General features: G+C 54.4%; 1 protein-coding gene across 4 annotated transcripts in view; it reads right to left on the bottom strand.

Annotated features, from left to right (window-relative positions):
• Window positions 1-15824, bottom strand: part of CPNE5 (copine 5) — a 91206-nt gene extending 75382 nt beyond the window's left edge. Inside the window, exons 1-3 of one of the 4 annotated variants that reach the window (XM_077754887.1) lie at window positions 15449-15824; window positions 2241-2281; window positions 1396-1442 (exon numbers count right to left, since the gene is read on the bottom strand). In XM_077754887.1, coding sequence (XP_077611013.1) covers window positions 1396-1442; window positions 2241-2281; window positions 15449-15543 — 183 coding nt within the window. In that variant the 5' untranslated portion in view covers window positions 15544-15824. Of the gene's footprint in view, window positions 1-1395; window positions 1443-2240; window positions 2282-5805; window positions 5825-12450; window positions 12470-15448 lie in introns of those variants that run through there. The other 3 variants (XM_077754888.1, XM_077754889.1, XM_077754890.1) reach the window with 3 other exon arrangements.
• Between the last annotated feature and the right edge of the window lie 10580 nt (window positions 15825-26404).

Genomic DNA, 26404 nt, shown 5'->3' with positions numbered 1-26404 from the left:
AGCTCCCACCTCCAGAAAGAGCTGGAGCCAGGAACGGAAGTGTGCCTGACACCGAGGCCTCCCACCTTTCCTCCAATCCACCCTGAGGGTGCGGGGGTAAACCATACAAGGCCGACAATCCGGGACCCTGACACAAATGGAGATGAGTCTCAATTACTGAATGTAACTACTGGCTAGCGGAGCGGCACCCTTCAGAAGAGGCCCGTCCAGACTTTCCCTGAATGAATCACTACGACATTAACACATGGATGTTTTCTGTGAAGCTCGGCCAAAAGGCCTCAAAAGTAATTAGTTCGCTTAAGTAGGCTAACCGTTCCCTCAGCAATCTGGTTTGCACCATAATTGGCTTAGGGTCTCTGAGAGGGGGAAAAGGGTAAAGGTTAGCCCCGCCCCTGTGGGGACACTTCCCATACATTCTAGGGATAAAATTCACCCTCTCCAGCCACTTGCTCCTGCCACGCACAGGGTAGGGGTGGGGCACAGGGCACGAGATGCTCTGGCAGATCCCCCAACAAGGAAGGAGGTTTGTTAATCAAGTCTGAGTTACTGAGGCTTTTACTGGCTATTCTTGTTCTAGCCCTGTCATCCGGGAGGGACTCCGCAGGCTCTTGGCAGAGCTTGGAAGTCAGGCTACAGAGCTGGGACTTGATTCAACGCAGAGAGGAGTCGCCGAAGGTTTCCAGGAAAGGGAATCACCTAACTTGGTCAGAAACCAAGGGAAGGCTGGTGTCGATGAGACATGGCGCTGGCTGCTATAGCCATGTGTTAGGCCGCCACACAAGATCTTTCTTTCTTATTGGGCCTGGATTCCCTTTGTCTCCCCCTCAGACTGGGCTCCCTGAGGGCAGGGCTATTTGTACCCCTCAGACTAGGCTCCCTAAGGACAGGGCTATGTCTCCCCTCAGATGGGGGCTCTCTGAGGGCAGGGTCTCTCCCCTCAGACTGGGGTTCCCCAAGGACAGGGTTGTGTCTCCCCTCAGACTGGAGTCCACTGAGGGAAGGGCTATCTCCCCATCATCAGACTGGGGCTCCCCAAGGACAGGGCTGTGTCTCCCTCCTCAGACTGGGGCTCCCTGAGAGTAGGGCTGTGTCTCCCCCCTCAGACTGAGGCTCCCTGAGGCAGGGCTGTGTCTCCCTCCTCAGACCGGGGCTCCCCAAGGACAGGGCTGTGTCTCTACCCTCAGACTGGCACACAGAAGGCAGGAACTTTTCCCTCCACCATGTTTCTGTGCAATAGCAGGGACAAAACTCCATGCTCTTCAAGCCTTACTATCCTTCCCAGGGGCTCAGACGCTGTACTTCAAAACACATCAGGTGGAGTGTCTCCAGAGTCAGACAAACAGACACACAAGGAGGGACAGATGATATTTCTGGGGTGGGGAAGGGGTCACCTACCTCCCGCCACTGCTTGTTCTCCATCCCTTGAGTATACATGACACACACTGTGGGGAGAGGAGAAAAAGAGGGTTAAGACCCCAGGCCAAGAGGAAAGCGGGGGCCCCAGATGTGGGGACAGCTCTGAAAGGGGAGGCACCTCAGGAGACTCTGATCTGGGTCGCACTGTCCTGTCTGGGGCGGGGGTGGGGGTGGTCGGCTTGGGAAAGGGGCCTAGAACATGAGCATGTCTGGGAGAGGCCCCCTTTCGGAGGAGGTCAGGGGCCATTTGCATCTAGGCCAGGACACGATGGGGTGCACGTGGAGGAGGACTGAGGTGCAGACACAGGAGAGAACATCGGAACCCTGAGTCATCCTTTTAGACCCCAAGGCAGCCTCCTGAGGCCTATTCCTATCATCAGCCCCACTTCACTGATGGGCACACTGAGGCTCAGAGGAGGCCAACGGCCTGTCTGAGGTGATACAGTTGACTGGCATTGCTCAGGGTTAGATCCCTGGCCCGGAAAATCCGTGCTCATCCCCCCGCCCCCCGCCCCAGACCACAGCCAGTGGGGGCTCTGACATGTATTAGCTTCCCTGGGACCAAGACTTTCTGGCCCCAGGCACCCGGACCCCTGCCAACCCCCTTGGTTGTGTTGAGTCTTCACAAGGTCCTGCAGGCTGGGAAGGGTCAGGCCCGCCTGTGCTCCCCCAGGCAGCGCCACTGACACACTAAACAGCCCAGGGGCACCCGGAGTGGCGCCTGGCCACAGTTAGCACCCGGGAAGGGCTCCAGGGTGGGCTGCTAGGATCCCGCGGAACGTCGTTGCTGTTGTTACCGTCATTATTGCCAGAGCAGGACTTACGTGGGTCAGACTTGGAGAACATGTCTTTGTCCAAAAGGTTCCTGAAAGAGGGGGCGGGGGGAGAGGAAGAGTTAGCACAGCCAGAGGAGAGGAGGATCTCAGGGGATTCAGGCCGCTGGGAGACCCAGAGGCTGCCTCAGGCCCTGCTCCGGGCAAAACCGGAAGAGAAGGAGGCTCCGTGGGCACAAGATTATTAGCTGCTCATTAAAGCCGGCACAGGGCGGGCCCTGGACGGGTCCCTGGGTTCAGCTTCCTACAGAGCACGGTTCCCCACCTCCCACCCCAACCAGCCACACACGCTGTGGGGTGCCCAGGACCTCAGTCTTGAGCCAAACCTCCATGTGCCCAATGTCTTAGCCTGTTCTAGAAATTCTCCTCTTATCACCTCTCTGCCTCTCAATAAATAAATAAAGCAAAACCTCCTCACATCGAGCTCACGAATCCCCGAGACTCCCAGAGATGTCCCAGCGAGAGGGAGCCCCAGATCCCCACCGTCTGTTCCAGTCTTCATTCAGGGGCCTCTTCCCAAAAGGCAGCCCCCCCCCCCCCCCACCCCCTCTGCCTGTCTCCACCACTCCTGCCCCAGACCAGCTCTTGGCCAGCTGTCACTTTGGGAATCATCTGATAAACCTCCCAGTCCCACTGCAGTGAGCACCAGATGAAACGACACGCAAGGCGGCTCTGAAGGGGGAAGGAGGGGGTCACAGGTAAGATATCATGTTCAAGTGTACACATCCACCCCAAAGCGGGCCGACCCCCTCACCCTGCAGGGGGCGCGGTTTGGAGGCAGAATTGCCTTCACACCAAAGATGAGACCCTACAGGGGACAGAACGTGACACATGGTGAGGGATAATAAAGAAGGGGGCAGGGCTTTAGTAAAGAGAGTGCTGCAATGTATCTCTGAATTCCATAATGAAATTCTGTAATTGCACAAAACCTTAGAATGTTCGAGCTGGAAGGGTCCTCGGAGGTCAGCCTTTCCAATTCCTTTATAAATCCAGAATATGAGACTCTGAGAAAGGGCATCTCGTTTCTCCAAGGTCTGTGTCTCCTCCAAGTTTGGGTCTGGAACTCAAGTTTTGTCATGTCTAGGCTAGTGAGATGCTGAATTTCAGCCTGTGTGTGTGTGTGTGTGTGTGTGTGTGGGAGAGAGAGAGAGAGAGAGAAACAGAGAGACACACAGAGAGAGAAACAGAGACAGAGAGATAGAGAAGGAGGGACACAGAGACAGAGAGACAGAGGGAGAGATGGTGTCTTCAAAGAGAAGCAGGCCGAGCTTTTCCCGGCTCTGCGCACCCTCCCGCCTGCACTGAGAAATAGAACCAGGCATGGAGCTTCAGTGGCTCCCTGCCCTGCGACCCCAGGAGTCTCACGGAGCCCTGGGGCTTGGGTGAGCCTGACCCAGATGCCTGAGGACGATGAAGCCCTTGTCCCATTCCTAGTCATCCTCGATTTTGCCCTCCCCGAACGGGCACTGAGCAGCAGCCATTTCCTCTCCCCTCCCTGAGCCCTTCTGGGCCTGTAATGTGCAGCCCCCCGGCTTGTGGGACCCCATGTCCATACTCAGCCCCCGCGGGCTGCAAAATGGGGGACACATCGATCGTTCACACTGGCTGGGTGCTCCTCCGTGCTAGGGACCCCATCTCTGCTGCGGGCCAGCCCAGCATCTGACTCAGCGCGGGTGCCAGCAAATCAGATGGATGAAGGAAGACCAAGAGGAATGGCCACACCGGCAGGGCTCCTGTCCCTCCCCCTGCACGGCGTCTGATCACGCTCTGGACCGGCCCCTAGCCTTTCTCTTAGCTGTGCGGTCTAGTGGTTAAGTGCACGGGCAGCAGGCAGACAAGTGGGGTTTGCATTCCAGCTCTGGACAAGTTACTTGCCTTCCTTGTGCCTCAAAGTCCCCACTTGTAAAGTAGGGCTAAGCCAGTCCCTCCTTCAGGACTGCTCTGGGGCGCCTGGGCCTAGTGAGGCTGGCCAGAGGGTCAGTCACCATCCGCCCAGGGCTGAACAGAGTGGTCACTCTCCTGGCCCGTGTTCAGGTTCACTTGGTGAAAAAAAGAGACACAGGATGGGCGACACGAGCCACCTCCCCTCTCACCTGACCAAGGAAGCCCACCCCCAACCCATATACTCCCAGCACCCCGTGGTGAGGACGCACTGAATCCCCCACTGGCCGACAGCAGCCCCACTCACCCCAGCCTCGGGCTCCTCTTTGGCCTCCTATCCTTTCCTCCTACTCAGCCTTAAGGACCTTCCGCCCTTTTGCCTAAGTCCCTGCACCCTACCTCCCCCCCCAACCCCCCAGATCCCTTACGTCATCCACACTTGTCCCTATCTGTGCCTCACCCCAAGGGCCTGTCCTAACAGAAGCCTCAGGACCTGCTGAGCCTACTCTCACGGCCTTGAGATGGTGGCCTCCCCACCATAAGCAAAGGGCCTCTCACTTCCTGGGACTCATCCCTGCCCCGTCTTGTAAAACGGCAGATTCTTGGGCCCTGTGCCCAGAGCCTGGATTTTGCAGGTCTGGATGGGGTCCTGGAAGTCATGTTTCAACTAACTTCCCCACCATATGCACCCACAACCCACACCCACACCCACACACCACGTTTCTGACAGTGGCAGTCCAAGTATTGCATGCTGGGACACTGGGGGCCTGACGGCCTGGGCTTCTCCCACGGCAACCGCGTACACACACAGCACCTCAAAGGTCTCACATGACCCTCAGCCTGAGGCACCAAGGACTCCCGACTCTGAGGCGAGGCCGAGAGAGAGAGAGAGAGAGAGAGAGAGAGAGAGAGAGAGAGAGAGAGAGAGGTGGGGAGTGACTTGCCCACAGGCACACAGACAGCAGGAGGCAGAGGGAGAGGAGCCAGGAGCCAGGTCCTCTGCCCCGAGGCAGGGCCCCAACCACAAGGGCACGGCCACACCAGACCGTAAGTGCTTCTTCTCCACTTTCTGTCTTTGGAGAGCTCAAAGAGAAATTCTTTCCAACAGGCAAAATGTATTTTTCCCCCAAAACAGCATAAAGCCCTTCAGCTGCCCGCACAGCAGCCCGGAGCTTGGCTTCTTTTGTTCTTGAAATTGAGGCTGGGGAACAGAGCCTGGGGCCCCTTTCCTCCCTGCTCTCCCCCAAGGAATTGGTCTGGATTCCATGGCCTGGTGGGCGAGAGCAAACAATGATGCACTGGACACTGGGTGGTGAGGTCAAGTGTCTCCAAGGCCCCAGGCAAAGGGAGAGAGCACTGAAAAGGCTGACTCTCCAGTCAGAGAGGGGAGGAGACACAGCCCTGCCCTCAGGGAGCCCCAGGCTGAGGGGAGACACTGCCCTGCCTCAGGGAGCCCCAGTCTGAGGGGGGAGACATAGCCCTCCCCTCAGGGAGCCCCAGGCTGAGGCCTGGACACATCTGCTCTTGAGCTGAGCGTGGGGGGGCGGGGGAGGGAACGGACCATCACACATCCAAGCAAAGCCTGGTTGTCTCCAAGCAAAGCCCATAAATGCTGCAGACGCTCAGAGCAATGACTCCAGCCTCGGCACAGCAGGAAACACATGAAGACACTCACCCTCAGCTGTTCCTGGGCCAGGGGTCCCCACGGACCCCCTGAAACCGTAAGGAAAATGTGGCATATTGGTACATTTGGATGCATTCTTTTTGGAGAGCGGTCACCAGATTCCCAAGGAGGCTCATGAGGCTAAAAAAGTTAGGAAAAGTTGGTCCATCTCTTTCCCACCAAAAATCCTGCCAATGCCTGGCAAAAGGTGGGGGGTGGGGGGCACGGAGAGCAGACTTGCAGCTTCACTGCTCAGTCCAACACTCAGTTCTGCCCTTTCCTAATGGGTGACCCTGCTTAACCTCTCTGTGCCTCAGTATCCCCATCTGTAAAGTGGGGATAATAACAGTCCTTCTCTCCTCGGGATTTTCTGAGAATTAACTGAGTTCATAGATGCAAAACCAGTTCGAAGGGTGTCTAGCGTTGTAGTAAGTTGCAATTCGGTGCCTGGAATTCAATGTGCGCTCGCTAAAGTCCTGTGGGGAGTGAAGGGGCATCTCTAAGGACGCCTCATGCTCCCCCCCCACCCCGCCCCCCCTAAATGGGCTGCAGCAGGACCCTGAGCACCTATATGCTCACCACCGCCCAACACGGCTGTGGGGCCTTCCTTAAGGAGAGCAGACTGGGGACAGGTGAGCCACCATCAGGGAGAAACAAGAATCTAGAGCAGACCCCCAGGGATTCCTGGCCCCTAAGAGCAACACCCCATTAACCCGTGGAGCAATTCAACCCCAAACATCTGGCCAACACCCCAGGCAGGCAAAGAGGGTGGGAGCTGGCGGACATTAGTCAGAGATACAGTCTCCTCCAACTGCTTAATCTATGACACCCTATTCAAGCAACGAATCAAATGCCAGGAAGTAGACATGGCCTCGTCTAGACACCAGGGAGCTGGGGCCAAAAGGTGTGCCCGGTGTCACCCAACTTCCCAGGGAACACGCTGAGCTTGAACTCTGAAGCCCAAACCCAGCGAGAGGTGCCATGGGGGGTGTCTGCAGTTCCAAACCCAGGGTCGCCCCAAACCCCATCCCGGCCAGCAGGGCTCCCTCCCGTTCTCACTCTCCCCCGGGGTCTGCCCCGGGTCTCATTAGGGCTGCTTCCAAAGGAACGGCTGGAGAGAAGAACTGGAGGGCTTTCTGTCTCCTCCTGCCCTGCTCTCCGTCCAAACATGCAGAAGGGATCCAAGGAACGAAGAGGAGGGAGCTGGGGGAGGAAGGGACGTTGGCACCCAGCCCCTGGCACTCGCCCATCTCCCCTTTCAGATCCCGCTCCTCACCCCCGTGCACTGTGTCCCTGCCAAGCCACCTCACCAAGGTCTAAAAAGCAATTTGCACATGGCTTAAAGAGCTCTCCTTCCTGGGGCTATTTGCATTATTATTATGACCATTATTAATTATAGCAATAATCGTCCCTCCCGTGCTGTGAGGCCAAAGGAAGAGAGCATGAGTTCTGGCCTCAGATGCATCCCGGCTGGAACACCCACGTGGCCACATGGTAATTCTGTGACTCTGGACAAGCTACTTACCCTCAGTTTCCCCATCTGCGTATAGGGTCACATCCCTGCCTTCTGCAGTTGTGAGACTAATAGCTTAAAATAGAAAAGCCAGGAAGCACGTCGGACCCCTCGCTCCCTTATGCCCCCTCCTGTCTTATTTGTCAAGTCTTAAAGGCTTCTACTTCAAAAACACACTGCGAATGTGTCTGCCCTTCCCCACCCGGCCATCCCCACTGTCTCCTCGGACGGACGTTCCGGCGGCTTCCTGCCTAGCTGGGTGCTTCAGTTCCAGCCCCAGTCTTCATAGCAACCCGAGAAAAGTGTTTTTAGAAAATGCAGCAGATCACATTACTCTCATTTAACAACCCGACCCCCTAAATGCTGTCAGAATATCAAACTCCATGGTCACAAGGCCATGACCCGCAACCCCCCCTTCCGCCTCTAGCCCCATCTTTCTTCCCTCCCTATCTCTCACACCACTCCAGCCACACTAGCCTGCCTGCAGCTTTGCAAGCATACCAAGATCTTTCCTGCCATCGGGCCTTTGCACCTGCCGTTCTCCCCATCTGAATCACCTTCCCTGAAGATCCTGCCCTGGCTGGCTTTCTCATCCTTTGGGTCTCAGCTCGATGTTACCTGCTCATCCTGTCTGAAGTGTCCCCAACAACCACAAAATTATTTGCAGAACACCTATCTCTTTCAGACACTATTGGCTTAATAAAAAAAAATGTATATATTTGTTATAATCCCCCCCCCACACACACACATACTATCTTGTTCACCACTATATCNCTCGATGTTACCTGCTCATCCTGTCTGAAGTGTCCCCAACAACCACAAAATTATTTGCAGAACACCTATCTCTTTCAGACACTATTGGCTTAATAAAAAAAAGTATATATTTGTTATAATCCCCCCACACACACACACATACTATCTTGTTCACCACTATATGACTGGCACTTCAAACTATGAAGACTCAAGGCACCTGGGTGGCTCAGTCGGTTAAGAATCTGACTCCTGATTTCGGATCAGGTCATGATCTCACGGTTTGTAGGACAGAGCCCTGTATCGGGCTCTGTGCCAATAGTGCAGAGCTTCCTTGGGATTCTCTCTCCTCTCTCTCTGCCCCTCCCCCTGCTCATGCTCTCTCTCTCTCTTCTTTCTCTCTCTCTCTCTCAAAATAAATAAATAAATAAAAACTGTGAAGACTCTCAATAGCAAATGAGGACCAGTACCAATTGTCAAAGGAATGAATGGATCAGTCATGTTCAGTTATTGCTACCTATTATCATTCTTAATTTTATTTAGCACATCCCAGTTTATACAGAACTTCACAAATATAATGTCTTTTGTCCTCATAACAATCGTATAGAATGTGGATGGGACCAATATTTCTCCCCATTTTCCACATGGAAAGACTGAGGCTGGAGAACTTCACTGACCTGGCTGAGATTTTAGAGACAGTAAGCCAGGAACCACATTGACCTTCAGTGTCCTGTCCAGGATTCTTCAAGATCCAAAGGCATAAAGCTCTCCTACTGGGACCATGAGGCGCTATGCTAGCTAGGCCATCAAAGGTGAGTGGTATTAGAGGAGAGAGGCACCTTGCAATGTTTTGCCCAGGATGTTTGTCAACTTATCACACTAAGTTTGGTGAGGGTGGAAGTGGGGGGGGTTCTTGCCCAGGAAACTGTCAAGAACCGAGATAGTCAGGGATCTGGCCAAGCTGTGCTTGGAAAATCAGTCCCAGTCACCTAACACATGCCATCCACTGACTGCAGGAAAATCTAAGGAGTTGGTCCTCAGAGACACCAAACTCCAGGTCCCTGGTACCCCGGGGGGCTCAGGTAACCTATGGATCACCCGGAAAGCCTCCATGTGGCAGAGGTCATGGCTGCCCACCCAGCAAGCATTCCTCACTCTCTTCCTGCTAACAGAATCCACGATGGTTGAGTATGGAAACACTCGAAGTCCTAGGAGGTAGGTCCTTATCCCTTGTTGCTGTCAACTCAATTGTGTACCTCCTAAAACTTATATATCGAAACACTAATCCTCAATGTGATGGTATTTGGAGACTGACCTTCAGATGGTAATTAGGGTCATGGGGTGGGCCCCTCGTGATGGGATGAGCGTCCTTATAAGAAAAGATACCAGAGAGCTTGCTCTCTCTTTCTCTGCCATGGGAGGACATGGTGAGAAGGTGGCCATCCGAAGCCAGGAGAGAGTCCTCCCCAGAGCCCAACTATACCAACCCCTTGATCTCAGACTAACATTCTCAAGAATGGTGGGAAATAAATTTCTGTTGTTTAAGCCACCCCATCTATGGTATTTTGTTATGGCAGCCCATGCTAACTAATATGCTGTCTAGAAGAGGATGTGAGACTTAGCTTCAGCCATTGACATAGAAAGGAAAGTCTGGAGAGAGATTTTAGGAGTGACTGTGCTTTTCAGATCAAAAGAACTTGTGAAAGAAAGGCCTCTGACCCTATGCCTTGCTTCCTAGCTTTGGATGCAGTTGTGATGCCTGGAACAGAGGCCTCCATTTTGTAACAATGAGGTCCACCATTTGGATGACAGCGGAGTAGAAAGATAGCTGGGTCCTTGGTAGCAAAGTGAGCTGACAAACCTGCACTGAGATAACCTACTTCCTGACTCACTGTGATCTGAGGAAAATACATATATTTTGGGTTTGAGCCACTATCAGATTTTCTGTTATCTGTAGTCAAAACATTCCTAGCTGAACCTGACTGTTCTGTGCCCCCAAAGCTTTCCAGCCTTATTCCCCTTACCTCCTCCCACCCTGTCTTCCCAATGGTAAGCCATCTCCAGTGACGGCCTTGGGTCCAAGCAAAGAGAACTATGGGCTGAGGAGGAATGGTGAGCTAGCACCTTATGGTCTGGATACCGTGGAAAGCTCACCACAATCCCCTGACTCCCTCCAGTCTCTGCTCCCTGGAGATTCCTCCATTTCTGGGTGTGCCCCCCAGAGCCAGAGGCATCCTGAAGTAAGGAAGGCCTCTCCCATCCCTGGAGAAAGAGCAAATACTCCTTCTCTGACATACTGATGTCATACTGACATCTACTATGGTTGGTACGCAGGCCCCTACGATGACCCTCATGGAGACCCCAATCCCCAACCTCAAGAAGCCCTGAAGGCTCTGAAGTCTGAGGAAACTGGATTTGGATCTCCTTCTCCAAAATGTGCTAACTGGAGCCTTTTGGGCAGGTCCCTTAACCTCTGTGAGCTCTGATTTCCTAAGCAGCAAAAAGGGGAAATACTTCTATGTACCTTACAGAATTGTTGCAAGGTTAAAAAAGATGCAGCAACTGTGATGGCAGAAATCTAAGATGGTCCCCAAGAGTTGGGCCCCCTGGTGAACAAGCCTGAATAATCCCCTCCCCTTGAGTGTGGGTGGGACCTGGGAATGTGATGGATACTCACTCCTGTGATCACTGTTACTTTATGTAAGAGTGTCATGGCTAAAGGGGGAGACGCCTTCCTGCTGAGTCTCAAGAAGGGACTGGCCATGTTGTGAGAGGCCCACACAGCTAGGACCTGAGGGTGGCCTCCAGGAGCTGAGAACCATCCTGATCCATCAGCCCGTGGGAAAACAGGACTTCAATCTCACAGCTGCGAGGAGCTGGGTTCTGCCAACCATCTAAATGAGCTTGGCCTGGCCCCTGAGCCTCAGAAGAGATCACAGCCTCCGCAGACACCTTGATTTCAGCGTGCTGAGACCCTGGGCCGAGGGGCCGGTGTGCTGTGCCTAAGCTTCTGACCTACGGAAACTGCCAGAGGATAAACGGCTGTCGCTGTAAGCTGCTAGGTTTGCGGTAATTCATTATGCAGCAATTGAAAATTAACATCGTAATCTTAGTTTGAACCAAACAGCTACCTGAGTAGATCAGAAATGGTTGAATATAGGCCCCTGCATATGGTCCAGCCTAATACAGCTGTAAGTGCCTAGCACGTAGTAAGCACTCAGTAAATCCCACTCATTCCCCTGGCCCCACTACCGAGGGCCTGGGAGTATTCTGCTTCCTAGCACTGGCCTTGACAGTGGCCACGATGCCCCCAGGCTCCTCCTCCCCCAAAGCTGCCCTCCACACGCCTGTCTGAAGAAAGCATTGACAGCCCATTCACACCCCTTCTGAGGTCTGGGTCACAGCTCCCGAGCTCAAACTCAGCTGCCTCTCAGGCCTCAGGGCAGCAAAACGCCAACCTGAACAGACAGCACAGAACATCTTGGGGGCAGAGACAATAACTGCCCACCAGCCCCGCCCACAGCTGCTTGAGAGATTCCAGAATGGCTAAGCAGACCGTTTGCCTTCTGGACTCTCCCCTCCTTGTCTTCCCTATGGGTGTCAAGAGCCCCACTGTGTGAAACTGTGCATTCCTTCTGCCGGCAGGAAGGACCCTGTGGAGGTGCAAAGGCTTCCTGTTACATAAAAAAGGCAAATTGCTCTTTCTACCACACTGGTCCGGATCTCTGTGGACTCCGAAGGATGGGACACTAGATAGCTGAGTTCCGACTGCGTCTGCAGGAAGGCTAACGGTCGGGAAAGATCGGAACAGACCATCAGAGGAAGAAGGTCACGGCTCGCGTTTTCTACGTCTACTGGCATCTGGTCCCACAAACCATCTACCCTACTTACCCCCCTCAGGATCTCTAAACGTACGTAATATGTCAAATATATCTCAATAAAGCTGAGGCGGGGAGGGGTGGATAAAAATCTCTAGATGGGATCAGATCGCCAGGACCCACACAAATCCTGGGATCCAACTAGAAAGACAAACGTTTCTTTACTTTTCGATGTCAAATACTAGGCAAATCAATTACTATTCCTGGACTAATCCATTGCATCCTCACGACCGTAAGAAGAATTAGCGCACACCTTTTACAGATGAGGAAACTGACGTACGGGTTAAGTCGTTTACGCAATGTCACAAGGATAGAGCTGGTATTTGAACCCGGGCGGACAGATCCCACAGCTCATGTTCCTTACCATTGAGCCAAACAACCAGAGCTTTCCAGTGTTTGACCCTGAGTTTACTGAAGTCGGTAAAAACACCTGTTTGGGAGAGGACCATAAATCAGCCCAAGGGATACACTACCCAAAGCAGAGACCCAGATATGCCATCCCCCAGCATCACATACCTTCAGTGAGGCTTGGTGAGGCTTCCATGGTGGCCCTGTGTGGGCTCAGATGTGCCCCTGTACCATGCGGCTTTGCTCAGCCAGCAGTGCCCTAGCACAGGCATGGCAGGGGATCAGGTCTTTGCCAGGCAAGAGCGGAGACTTCCTGGGGCTGTAGGGGTTGGCCAGGACCTTCCTAAGGAGCAGGGCGGAGCTGGAAGGGAGCTGGCTCCCAGGGATGCTAGTTCCCAGTTCCCTGAAATACCGGGCCCCTCAACCTGGGCCGCCCATCCTGAAGTTCTCACGACCCCCAACCCCTCTGCCTGCCTTACAGGCCCTGCCCAGCGGGAGGTGTCACCTAGATGCTCTGTCCAGGACATCTTCTCCTGGGACCCAGCCAGTGCCGACCATGCGATACTGGGGAGGAAGACTTATGAGCATGGAGTACAGAATGTGCTGGAGAAAGCCATTCTGTGCAGCTCTCCTTCCTCCCTCTGCTCCTCTTCTCCCACCTCCCCTCGTCCCTTCTCTCTCTCTCTCTCTCTCTCTTTTAGAACCTAGACAGTTAGACCTGCTTGAGGCAAAGAGATGGATTTACAATTTCAAGCCCACCCAGACTGGGTTTTTTTGTTTTTTTGTTTGTTTTTGTTTTTTTGTCTCGCCTCTGTTCCAGGTGACTCCTCCCTCCTTATTCTTCTTACCCAAACGATGTCCCATCCTCTGGCTTTCACCAGGAGCAGGGCCCAAGTCAGGCTAATGGATCGTGTCCCTTGAGACGTCAGGGCCAATCCCAAATTACATCCCCCAGGAACTCAGACGCACCCCCAGGTATCTTTTAGGCAAAAGCTTTGAGTCCTTTGGGCCCCTCCGCTTTTCGAGAGCAAACAGGAGGGGCCGAGTATCCTCGTACCTGCTGACCGAGCACCGACTGCGGGCCAAACAAGTGCAAAGTAGTGTGCTGGGTGCCTCGCGATCCTCTACTCCCATGATTCTTCCAACGGGTGTTTGCTAAGTCTCTGCTGTATGCCAACCACTCTTCTAAGCATGGGCACTACCTCGGCAAATAAGATGGCTCAAATACAGGTTTCATTAATTGTCCTTGACACGTGGGGGTGATGGAGGCGAAAAGCATGCCCCAAAGGGTGGAGCTGAGTCCGTTTCAAAGTGTCTGACTCCAAAACCACAGTGCCATGCGCCCTCTGCCTCCTCTCCTCTCCACCGAGTGTAGGGGGTTCATAGGTCTGAGCCAGGGTGGGGATCCCCGTCCTCGAATGCTTAGACAGTTGCTTTAGGGAAGCAGGGACAGCGTGTACAGCGTCTTCAGAGGTCGAGTGACCCCCTGGGCCAGGCTGAATACTCAAGACCTAGGGGACACAGAAGACTCAGATTGGGACTGGGTGTCTCATGGGTGAGGGCTGGAAGTGGGGAGCCTGAGATCAAGCTCTCCAGGATGGAGGGGGGGGGCCTGAACTGGCAGAGATGAAAGAGGGGTGAATTCAGGATGGTGAATAGGCTGTTGAGAGCTCGGCGGTGACAAGGATCCAGAGACAGCTCTGACACAAGCCTGACAAGCTGGGAGGGAGCAAAAGGCGCAGGGATGTGGGCTCCCCAGGGAAGGAAAGGCAGCCTGTGGCAACTACTGATGGCTGAGGAGGTGAGACTGGAGCTAATGGGCCGCCAGGAATCTCCCAGCAGAGCAATGGCAAGATGCAAATGGCGTCAGGAGAGAATTCTGACAGTGATGTGCGGGACCATGGGGGGGGCGACAGGTGAGAGTTATCACAGGAGACCAGGAAGGGCCTGGCATGGGGGAGAAGCTATGATCCACCTCACGAGCCCTCACTCCCACACACCCTCAAATCCCAGTCCCTCCCCTTCTCTGGCTCTGGCACCCCTCCCCGCTCCCCGTGCCACAACCATGGAAAAGAGGGTTGAGAGGCCACGGGGGTGAGCGAAGGGTCTGACCACAGAGGGGCCTGGATGAAAACGGAGAGGGTGAGTTGTAACAAGGGCACAGCCAGGACCCCGGAAATGCTGTTGGTCATCTAGGGTAGCAGGAACAGCGTCTCCAGGAGAATGTCAAGGTGGGTGGGCTATGCCCGGGGCCACAGTACCCCTCACAGCCCAGCCAGGCAGTGACCCGAGGCCACCCACAGGATGACCGCATTAGAGAAGAACCCCACTTCTCCACTGGTCCCCCATACTGCCTGGGGCAGCCTTCTCAGGAAAAACTGGGAGAGACCCAGCTCTCAGATGAAGTTACCCCCAAAGTCTGTGTGACATGACTGAGGGTTTGGGGTGGTAGCCCACAAAAACACACCTCCTCTCCCCTGCTGGACTCTAAAATTCCACATTCACTGTTCTAGTCCTTTGGCTTAAGATTTTGCATGCCTAAGTTACTGTTTATCTTAATGGTGCCACTTTAAGTTATCAGTTATCCATAGCTCGGTATGAATGAATCGATCTGATTGATCTTTTTCCATCAGTTCGTTGTTGGAGCTGAAGAAAAGCTTTAATTCCTGGGGTCTAGGGTTGGGGGGAGGCGGGTTGGAGGTGGAGAGGACGGTGTTGGGGCAGAGGGAGAAGAGAGGAAAGAAGGGCCCAGAAGAAAGGGGCTGGTATGCCTGGGAAGGATGGGGCAAAATCACTCCCTTCATTCCGGGAAGAGTTGATCAGAAATAGCCTGTGCTAAGACCCAGGGACAGCCCTTCATCACCTCCCTCTCCTCCTTGAGGCGCCCGGTCCCCTGTTCCTGTGTCTGCACGTCTCCTCTCGCCAACGGCCTGGAGTGCAAACTTTCCGAGATGGGACCCCAAGCCTGGCTTTCCCCCCATTCCGCGGTCATCATCCTTGGCCGGGCAGGGCTCCTGCTGGACAGGCAAGGGGGCATCCTGGAGGCAGCGCCGCCCTGAAAGGGGGCGCGCGAGGGTGGAGGGGTCGGTGCGGCAGGAGCCCAGGAGCCGCGGGGCTCCGGCTCCAGGGGCGGGGCAGGGGGGACCCGGCCAGCGGGGCGGCTCACCTGCAGGACACGGTGATCTCCACCTTGGTGGCCGGGATGCTGCCCGCCAAGGAGTCGAACTCGCTCAGCGACGCCATGTCCTCAGGCTGCTCCATCGCCCACCGCGCCCCCCACCCCAAATTAGTCAATCCCTGCGCGATTCACGCCTCCTCCAAAGCGGCTGAAACCCTGGGCTCTCCCCCAACTCCGGAGCCGGCGCTGGGCGGCAAAGGGAGGAGAGAGGAGCGCCAAGAGGGGGCGTGGGAAGTGAGAGAGGGAAGGGGGGCGGAGGGAGCGGGGGCCGGGGACAGAGGAGGGGGTGCAGGTGACGCGACGAGGAGGCCGGGGGTGCCAGCAGAGAGGGGCACGGTGCCCCGCGAGCTGGGGTGCAGCGGAGAGAGGCGGAGGGGCGCGGGGAGAGGGCACCGGGAGGGACGCGCGGAGTCGTGGAGAGGGGTTNGCGCCCACCCCCTCCCCGCTCCTGGGTTTCCTGCTGGAAGAGCGAGAGGGTTCGGGAACCGCCGGGCGTCTGTTTCAGGAGGGTCTATGCCGGGGCTGGGTGGGAGTGACGTGCGCAAAAGAGACCTCCTCCCGCAGAAGACTGGGGGCGCTCTCTGCTGAGGGTGCGCCCCACCGGGGGCCGGGAGTCAGTCTATAAACAGAATCACGTCTCTCGCGGAGGTGTGTGGGGGCGACCCCAGTGCCCGGAGGGGCCTCCTGGGTTTTCTGAGGAGGGTCGTTAGGACTAGGCAGGGTCGGTGCTTGGGCGCTCCCGCCCCCTGTTCTGGCTCCCGCCGGGCCTGGCCCCACCGAGACAGCCACAGAAGCCACACGCCAGCGCCCTCCCCATCCCCGGCCCGTCGTGACCGCGTAGCTGAGCCAGCCCCTGGGGTCTAGAAGCTTCCTCCATCAGACTGAGAGGGTGGCCAGGGCTCCCTGGGCTCCCATCCTACCAGCGCTGAGTGGGCGCCTGCCGTGTGCAGGGCTCTGATCCCTGTCCTGGGAGATGGGGATAGTGGAGGCACCTCTCAGGTGGCACCCCTCCCGAACCAATCCCTTCGCGGCCTCAGAGCTGGGCAGGCCCCACCCTGCCTCAGGCTGGCCCTTCCAGACCAGGGGTCTCCGGAGCTGTGGGCGGTGTTGTTTCTCCGCATGGGCTGCCCGCATGGACTGCCAGACTCAGACGCCAGGAAATCTCCCTGCAGCCCGTCCCCAGCCTCAGTCCGAGCTTTGCGGAGCTGGAGCCTACTTGTCTTGGCCCCACCACCGGATGCCACGAGGTGGGAAGGGCTGGGGGAGGCCGAGGGCCTGAGGCTGGACCCAGAAAAGTCACACCCTCTGGGCCATGCCTTTATCAAGCTGGGCCTTAACTGACAAGTCCAGATTTTCTGTTCGAAGCCAATTCCCAGAACATCAGATACATACAGCCAAAGTCAAAGATGACTGTAAGAACACGTTCCTTGGTCTGGGTTAAGTGTTTTCGTTTTCGCACAGGTCCAGGTTCGGCTGGACTCCTGCTACCTGGGACTGACACCAAGGGGCAGAGGCACTGGGATCCCATGGCAGTGGGGCACACCGGGGTCTGAAGGCCCCACTCCCGGATTGGGACTTAGGCCCTATCTCCCCAGAGAATAATTCCAGCCTCCTTTCCTGAGGGATGCAATACTGGGCTTGAAATTTCTATGCCTCCCCCACCCTCCCATCCCCCACATACCTCTATTCCAAACGTACTTGTGGAATATGTTGTCCACTCCTTCCACCAGTATTTACTGAGCACCTACTGTGTGCCCAGCCCACTTCTAGGGCCATTTGGGAAACTTCTTGATAACCACCATTCTATTTTCAAAGAGCCTACCCTGGGTTAGACACCATGGTTAATTTTTTTAAAAGCTATTATTCCCGTCCCATAAAACTCACCATTTTAAAGTGTACAGTTCAGTGGTTTGGGTATCTCACAAGGACCATATATGATTTTAAGTTCTCAAAGTAATTATAGAGTTGTGGCATTACTGTCTGCATTTAATAAATAAGGGAGCTAGTGGCCAGAGAGGCTAAGTAACTTGTCCATGAACACCCGGCGGGGGGAACTGGCAGAGTGGGAATTTGAACTCTGATCATTGGGACCAAAGTTTGATTGCCTCTTAGAATAGGGCCAGATGATGGTCTCAAAAAGCATCTGTGACATTAGGCCCTGTTGGGGAGGACAACAAAAGGGAGCCATTGCAGGTTGTTCACCAGGTAAGTAGTAAGACTGAAGGTTCTACAATGTTACCTTGTAAAGTGACAGCAGCTAGGAGAGTAGCCCCAGGACCTCTTTCTAGAAGGATTCTGGACTTGTCTGTTTCTCTCCATTCCCTCTTAGTCATTGCATTTCCACTGCTGGGTCTTTGGCAAAAAAAGTTGTATTGGGTACTGGTTCCGTGCCAGGTGCTGTCCGAGGCTTAGCGAATTTGTCCCCCTGGGTGCGCCTGGGTGGCTCCATCTACTGAGCATTGGACTCTTGGTTTGGGCTCAGGTCATGATCTCACAGTTTACGGGATTAAGCCCTGCACGGGCTCTGTGCTGATAGCGCAGAGTTGACTTGGGATTCTCACTCTCTCTGCCTCTCCCCTGTGCGCTCTCTCTCTCAAAAACAAACAAACGAACAAACAAAAAAAGACTTTGTCCCCAAAGAACCCCCAGGTTAACAGGGGCCCCAGGACTTGCAGACAGATGGTACAGACAAACCACAGTGCGGCATGCGGAGTGCTGTTGAGGTAGCTATAAAGGCCCTGGGAAGAGAAGAGTAGCCAGGAGGCCCCGGGTGGCTCCAGTCAGTTGAGTAGTTGGTTGAGCGTCCCGTTTCAGCTCAGGTCATGATCTCACTCGTGAGTTCGAGCCTCACATTGGGCTCTGTGCTGACAGCTCAGAGCCTGGAGCCTGCTTCAGATTCTGTGTCTCCCTCTCTCTCTGCCCCACCTGTTTGTGTACGCTCTCTCTCTCTCCCAAAAATAAATAAACATTTTAAAAACAAAGAAAAGAGTGGCCAACGGTATTGCCTCAGGAGTAGAAACAAGGGAGGGTCAGGGGAAGCTGCAAACAGAAGGTGATCTTGAGAAAGGCACAGAAGATGATGTCTGTTTGTTTCCCCTAGAGAGAAGCTTCTCTCCTGAGAGAAAGATCTGAATGTGAGCCATCTCTTTGGGAGAATGAAGGAGAACACCGCGTGGGGAGTACGGAAGGAAGACAGGTAAGCAGGCAATACTGGGTGGATGGTTTTTCAAGCCGGTTATGCAGGCAGCTAGGGCTCATTCCCACTGAGGACTCTGGCAGAACACGCCCCAGCCTTCGCCCGCCAGAGGGGTGAGGGAGCAGGGTTGTGTATACACCACCTGTTGTCAGGCATTGGCTTGGTGGCCGAGGGCTCCTGTTTGGTCGGGGGGGAAGGGGAATTCCTGGCACTTCCGGCCTGACCAGCAGCACGGAGTGGCCAATGCAGGTTCCAGAGGCCAGAGGAAGCTTCAGGCAAAGAAGTGCGGCCGCTGGCAGCTCCATGTGGGGCTGGGGCACACTGGTCAGGGCAGCACAAGGACAGCAGCTGCTACAGATGATGAGCTTCTGCCTCGAGGACAAGGCTGAGCAGGCACTCTTGGCAGGGAACCAGCATGATCAAGGGCCAGAGGGAGGCCACAGTATGGCGGGAGCCCAGGGGGAAAGTGGCGGGAGGGGGGGCGTGGAACATGAGGCCAGGCGGTGAGGGGCCCTGATGTGAGGCCACAGGTCTTGGCCTCCTTCTCTTCCCTTTTCAATTTTTTTTTTTAATGTTTATTTTCGAGAGAGACAGAGAGCAAGAAGGGTAGGGCAGAGAGAGAGGGAGACACAGAATCCAAAGCAGGCTCCAGGCTCTGAGCTGTCAGCACAGAGCCCGATGCGGGGCTCGAACCCACAAACTGCAAGATCATGACCTGAGCTGAAGTCAGACACTTAACCGACTGAGCCACCCAGGCACCCCTTTTTTATTTTTTATTTTTATTTAAAAAAATTTTTTTTAACGTTTTATTTATTTCTGAGAGACAGACAGACAGCATGAGCAGGGGCGTGTCAGAGAGAGAGGCCAGACACAGATCTGAAGCAGGCTCCAGGCTCTGAGCTAGCTGTCAGCACAGAGCCCGACAGGGGGCTCGAACCCACGAACTGTGAGATCATGACCTGAGCCAAAGTCGGACGCTTAACCAACTGAGCCACCCAGGTGCCTCTCCTCCCTTTTCAGAAGGGAACACTGAAGGAGGGGTGGTCTGGAAGACACCCCCCAGCTACACGGCCAACAGAGCGAGCCTCAGAACACAAAGCTTGCTGATCAGGCCCAGGGCAAAATGCCCACAGTCCTCGCTCAAATGAATTGCCGTTGGTTCAAAAGCAGCCAGCAGCCACGCCATTCGAAGGGCCATTTCTTCTACTGAGGTCACTGTGATGTTCAGGGAAGCCAGCCCGCAGGCCTGCAGGTGCTGCGGACGTGTTGTCTGGGCCCGGCAGCCACGTCAGAACCCACCACGGCCCCAGCCCACCGGCCACGTAACCAACGCGCGTCCCTCTGATTAAGAACTGTGAGCACGGAACGGGCCGTGCCCAGAAGATCTGGAATAGTCAGCATCAGCGCTTTGCCTTTGCCATCTAAGACTGCAAACACCCGCTCGTCTGACCTAATCCGTGGTGTTAATGACGGCAGAGCAATTTCGAGAGGCAACTCGCAGCATTGATAAGGAGAGGAAAAGCACCACGGCGTTTAGGAGGCAGAGTTCTTCACAGAGGAGGCAGCTGCTGTCCCCCCTCTCGGTACACTTCACGTAAATGCCATCCTTGGATCTGCCCTGTTGGAGACTGGTGATGGAGCAGAAGGACAATTCTGCATGGCACGGGGCAGTGGGGGCAGCCCGTACCGCACCTTCCGACAGACTAGAAAAATGTGTTCTTTGCTCTGGGGAAATGAAACCCTGAGCCAGACGGGGTTCGTGGCTTGTTAAGCAGAGCGTGGGCTGGGCTTGAGCCTCTACTTCCTCCCTTGGCCGGGTGTCCTTGTGCAGTGAATGCCCTCCACCACCGTACATGGCAGCCCTGGAAAGAAAAGGGAAGACAGAGGGCATGACAGCAACCTGATACCACCGTGGCAGTAAGGAAGTGAGAGAGATGGAGTGTCTGATTCCAGCCATTAATAGAAATGCTAGAAGGGGCTGGGTTGGAGACCATCTGCTTAAGCCCCTTCTTTCACTAAGAAGCTTAGAAAGGGAGAATGATACACTCAAGGTCGCCTGAATTCTTCCCTCGGTAAGAAACTCCACCCAAAACGGCAAGGTCAGGTACCCCAGAGCAGTGAAGACCTGCCTGAGAAGGGGTGGGGAGAAGCCATGTTCTGCTGGGGTAGAGGAGGAGGCAAAAGCCGGCCACAGAGCCCCCACGCCTCCACCCCCCATTCCTCCTGGAGGGTGACAGTCTCCTGGCCGGGTGCCCTACTGTCCCAGCCAGAACCCCCACATTGCCCCTCCTTCCCCTTCTCCCCAGATCATAGCGTCAGCTAGCTGGGTCCATGGGCAAAGAGGAGGCCCAGGCCCTTCCGCTGCCACAGCCCAGCAACCTCTCCTGCCCCGGGACCCACTCCCCCCACACTTCCCTGCCCTGGTGTCTGTGGCGGTCCAGCAGACACCAGCTACCTCTCACTTCTCACTTCTGCCACCTCCTTCCAGGCCTCACTCAGGGCCTGACCAGGAGCTTCAATGTCCGCCAACACGGCCCAGGTCCCCAGCCCCTCATCGGTCTGTCCCATGTGATCTATGCTCAGGGCCTTGACCCTTGCACTTCTCACTCTGTCCAGCATAGATATCCCTGTCTGTCCCCCACGCCCCCATATTTAATCCAGTATTTAGCTTGGTATTATTTTTAAGTTTATTTATTTTGAGAGAGAGAGAGAGAGAGAGAGAACACAAGTTGGGAAGAGGTAGAGAGAGAGGGAGACAGAGAATCCCAAGCAGGCTCCACACCAGCGCAGAGCCTGATGAGGGGCCCAAACCCATGAACCACGAAATCACGACCTGAGCCAAAGTCAGGCACTTAACTGACTGAGCCCCCCAAGCGCCCCTAACTTGTTATTGTGAGTTAGGGTATTAGAGAGCTCAGTGTTGCTGACTTTAGAGATAACTCAACTTACCTAGACTTTACAGATCTGGAAACTGAGTCCTTGAGAGGGGAAGAGATTTGCCCAAGGCTGTTCTGCCAATAAGCAGAAACTAGATAAAACCTCACAGGGGCTCTGATTAGAATCAGTCTCAGGGGTCTTCTCTCAAATGAGAGATGGGTCCCTCTGACTTTCTGTTGACTGATAAACACAAATGTGCCATCGCTGGGCCTTCTGCGATAAAAGCCAAGGTGATTGTCCGTCTCCCCGCCCCCACCAGAACCAGCAGCCCTTGGTTGCCCCTGGCCCGTCCTTCTTGCCGTGTCCAAATCCTACCCATCTTTCAGGCTCTCTCTCTCCCAAGAAGCTAGACTAGATTCTCCCAAGCTGGCTGCTTCTCCTTCCACCGAACCTCCAAAACTCTTAAGATTTCTTTCCCTCACCCCACTAGCAGGGGGTGTGCCCTGAAGGCCTTGGACCAGGGTCGTCCACAGCGTGGCCTTTCCTGGGCCTCAGCCTCCCTCTTTCTTCTCACTGGACTTAATTGCATTTTGAATACATTACCACCAGCCAGCCAGTCTGCTCCCGGCCTCTTGCACTCTCTCTCCACTGGACGTAAGCCCATTTCCTCTGGTTTGAGCATCTTGGGAAATGGAGAGTGAATCCTCACATTTCTTCACAAGCCTAAAAGCCAACTGTGTCCCTCCCTGAAGTCCCAGCCTCCCGCCAACACACTTGTCGCGTTCCTGATCCTCAGGCTCAGGCCTGGGCAAGGGTCAGAATAGCTGGATTTGTGCCCGGGGGGCCTCCACAGCTTCTATTCCCAGAATCCCCTCTCGCTTCTCCGCTGCCCTGGTTGCCGTGAGGGTCTGCCTCAGCCTCGGGACCCTCTGGCCCTCCCTACCTCAGGCTGATGGGTTCAAGGCTGCGGTCTCACTCCAGCCCTCAGATACCCTGGCACCACTGCTCCCTTGCTGTACCTGTGCTGGGGCAGCCGGAAAAGCCACTGAAGATGAAACCCTTCTTTTAAGGTCTAAATTAATTTTCATGCCAAGCTGCCTGTGTTTGCCTGCCCGGCTGCTGGAGAGAACTGGGACGTGCACTAAATGCCATGAGCCTGGCTTTGTGCAGAAGCTCAAGACCTAACGGCCCTGCCCCTTGAGCTTGCCTGCTCACCTCTCCAGCTGTCTGCTGTGATTTCCTGGGGTTTTGTTCACTCTAGGCCCCGCGCTGGGAGAGGAGCTCATCAGACACCCTTCACATGGTGCCTCCTCCACCCCTGGCTGGCTAAGAAAAGTTGCCCTGATTACGGGAAGTATGTGTTCCTCAGTTCTCTGATAATTCTATCAGGAGCCGGGGTGAGACTCAGGCGTCGGGCTCCCGGAGCCGCTGCTGACAGCCTCTCAGAGGCTGCCTGCCTGCTCGCCTGGGGGCCGGGTTCTCCATTCACGCTGTGACCTTGAACCCCTCCCTGCATTTCTGCTTCTCAAGCAGCCCTAGCTTTAAAAATGGGGATAATACACGTACCACCATACCCTCCAAGTTGGGTATGAGATTCTAATTAGATAAGGATGTGCAGGGAGCTACTGGAGGAGAAAAACGCCATCATCAAGTCAATGGAGTTTAGACCAGAGTGGGTTTTAGCCTGGGCCCCCCATTCTACAGATGGAGGCTTGGGGAAGGAAGCCGCCACAGTCACGCGGTGGCCTGGCTTGACAACCAGTTTGTGTATTTGTTTTGAGTGGAAGGAGGAGGGGACAAAGGTAAATGCTGTCGCTGTGCGAGTCTGGCGTGTGGCAGGAGAGAACAGCCCCCCAGCTTGAAGCTCAGCCCCGCCAAGGCCCAGCCAACTCAGTGGAGCCTTCACCCATGAAATGGATGCCTCTATGAATGGGACCTTATGGTGCCTCGTTCACGGGCCTTCAGTGTTGCAGTGGAATAATACGTGTAAGGCATCTGGCACCCGGTATGTTCCCCAGCCACAAGTTCCTTCCCGACTCTTGTTTGATCTTAAACAGCATCACAAATGGTTTCAAAAAGGGAGGCACAAAGAAAACATCTTCTTAGAGCCGAATGTTGCCAAAAAGACAATTGTGAACCTCGGATTCCCTTTCCTTTGGGGTCTTTTTCTTTACAGTGAATGGGAAATGGTCGTTTTCCCTGTCAGTGTAATGAGGAAGTGGAAATATTACCTCTCCTCCCTCCCCCGCTGCTTCTGTCGTACAGGAGCCTCCCCCCAGGTACCCGTGGGCCAGCGGCTTCTCACAGAGCTGTGGCTGGATGCTTATGGAGAGGAAAGTGGTTTCTGTGAGATCTGCTGAGTTGTGAGGCTAATATAGTTAGATCCGATAAAAGCACTGGTTAGGGTCTTTTGTGTTCCCTCCCCACCCTTCCCTGCTGCTGTGCCTCCCCAGGCCTGCTTCAGGCTGCTGGGAAGGAGCACAGAGACAGCTGAGCCCGGAGCCTCCCAGCCAGCTCTGCGGCCACCCTAGGATGCTGCAGATTGGCCAGCAAGATTCAGGATCCAACCCCTGCCCTGCCACCGGACCGTTCTCTCTTTCCATAGGTCGTTGCCCTCCCTGGTATGCCAAAAGGGAGAGAAAAGGGTTGAACTTGGGATCAGAAGTTCCCAAGCTCAAATCCTAGCCCTGGCCTTTTACTACCATGCAAACCTGGACCAGGTACCCTATCCAATCACTGACCAAGGCTTTGGGCTACTTACCTTTGGTATCCAGTTTGCAACCTTAGAGGCTGATTTGGGGAATGACAGAAAACTACAAATAAGGCTTCCACAGGGCATGGAAAAAAGACAATGGTAACGTCCTTTTTAAGCTTCTTTCTGACGTCCTGATTCTATGAAAATACTTGCTGTTACTGGGCATAAGAGCGGTACCAGGATTACTTCTTAAATGAATGAATTCAACTGTGAAGCTGAATATTAGAGGGAACTGGCTCTTTCTAATGAGGCAAACTAGAGAACCAGCTTCTCTTCCATCTAGCGCAGTAGACAGGAAAGAGGGTTGGTCGGCATGTACCAACAGACAGACTTAGTGCCAGGCTGACTTCTGGGCCCTTGCAGTCCCAATAGTTGCTACTTTACCACATCCAAGGGGTGGCAGGCCAAGCTTAGTAAAATCGTGAGTAGGCCTTTCCTTCTGGAGCAAGGCTAAACTGTATTCACAGCGGCCCCTAGTGGCAAACTTCCAAAACAGCATGCTAAATGGAAACTTGGCAACCGAAGGCATCTTCTCAGAATGACCTAGATTCGGAAATTTGGGGCTAACAGGGGACTACTTCTAATCTTCGCTTGATGAATAAGGAAATCAACTTCCAGAGGTTAAGTGCTTCGCCAAAGGTCACACAAAAGCCTCACATCTCTCTGTCTGCAAACTGCCCCCAACTGGCCATCTGTAGTTTCGGAAACAGTTAGGGATCACGAATTACCCATTTGGAAGAACAAAGGAGGACCCAGTTTCTAAAATCAGACCGAGGCAACCTTCAGGTGAGACCCTAACATGTTCTCTTCGCCTGCACTCTGCTTCTCTCTTATCTGTAAAAGAAATGTTGCTGGAAAATCCCTATCCTGGTATTTACCTAGAGTAAGTAATCTACTCTGTGGGCAACAAGGCTCTGAGGCCACAAAGCACTTTGTAGGCAGTAAACTCCACCACTCAAACAAATGTGCTTTTCAATGTTTCCTCCTCCGCACGCTGCAAGAATGTGGTGCCAGAAGGGGCCACAGTGACGTCTCAGATTGGCTCGAGGATCGGGGGGTAGGAATCATTTCCCTTATGCGGGGAAAGCTATTTTGACATCTTCTGGAGACACAGTCCAAAAATAAATCAAGCTGAGGACTTCCAGAGGGCTTAGTGGAAAGGCTTTGCTGCCATGCCAGCTCAAGTCTGGGTTTGGAGATGGGGAGAAGCTATTTCAGCAACTGGATCTTAATCTTTTCCTGACAGAGAACAATTTTAAACTTGATTCATTTAGCAATAACTTCAAAGAATTGCGTAAGGTGCTGAGGGGGCTCCCAGCGGGGAATAAGACGTCTTTTCTCTTGGAGGCTAGCCCAGCAGGAGGGAGAAGCTGTACAAGATACCACAAGGATGAAGAGGCAGGAGAGGGGTGAGGTGGCTTTGAGGGCCACTGGTGATAACAGTAGCTGTTTCCTAAATGCTGGTGCTTTTTCCAGATCACCTGTTCGAGCTCATTTAAATCTTCACAATAACCCTATGAGGTCAGGGCTATTCTCCTCATCTTACAGTGGAGGAAACTAAGGCACAGAGAACTTAGCAAACTTGGCCTTCACACCACTGCAGTGTGGTGAAGTTGCGATCGAAATACCAGTCTGGTCCCAGAGCCCTTTACCTCCAACGTCACAATTGCTGATGACCTCTCCCCTGCATCTTCCATGATGTCTACGGCCTGTACCTTCTGACCCACTCTGGTGCCCACACGGGGACTCAGTGCCGCACACCACGGTCTGACGTCCACGGTGTAGTGAAATGGGAATAAAAGGCAGATGGGCATGGTTTCCAAAAGCTTAATCTCAGCAGCCAAAGCCAGAAGCAGTTAACGCTCATCCTGTGCTCTGAATCTCCACTCTTCCAAGGCCACCACAGATCGAGGAGGCAGATCAGGTTATGGCGCTGACTGTCCCATGCATGTGCTTAGGAAAATCTCCCCCAGCCTCAATGTCAGATTGGACAAACATGGCCTCTGGGACCTCACTACTCGGAAGTGTGATGTCTGGACCAGCAGTCACCATCTCCGGCGAGCTGGACAGAAATGCAGAATCTCTGGCCAGATGCTGAATCTGATCTGCTTTCTGG

Source organism: Crocuta crocuta, unplaced genomic scaffold (genome assembly GCF_008692635.1).
Source record: "Crocuta crocuta isolate KB4526 unplaced genomic scaffold, BGI_CrCroc_1.0 scaffold132, whole genome shotgun sequence".
NCBI classification, from domain to species: domain Eukaryota; kingdom Metazoa; phylum Chordata; class Mammalia; order Carnivora; family Hyaenidae; genus Crocuta; species Crocuta crocuta.
The sequence above is the reverse complement of the archived record's forward strand: the minus strand, read 5'-3'. Positions and strand labels throughout refer to the sequence as shown.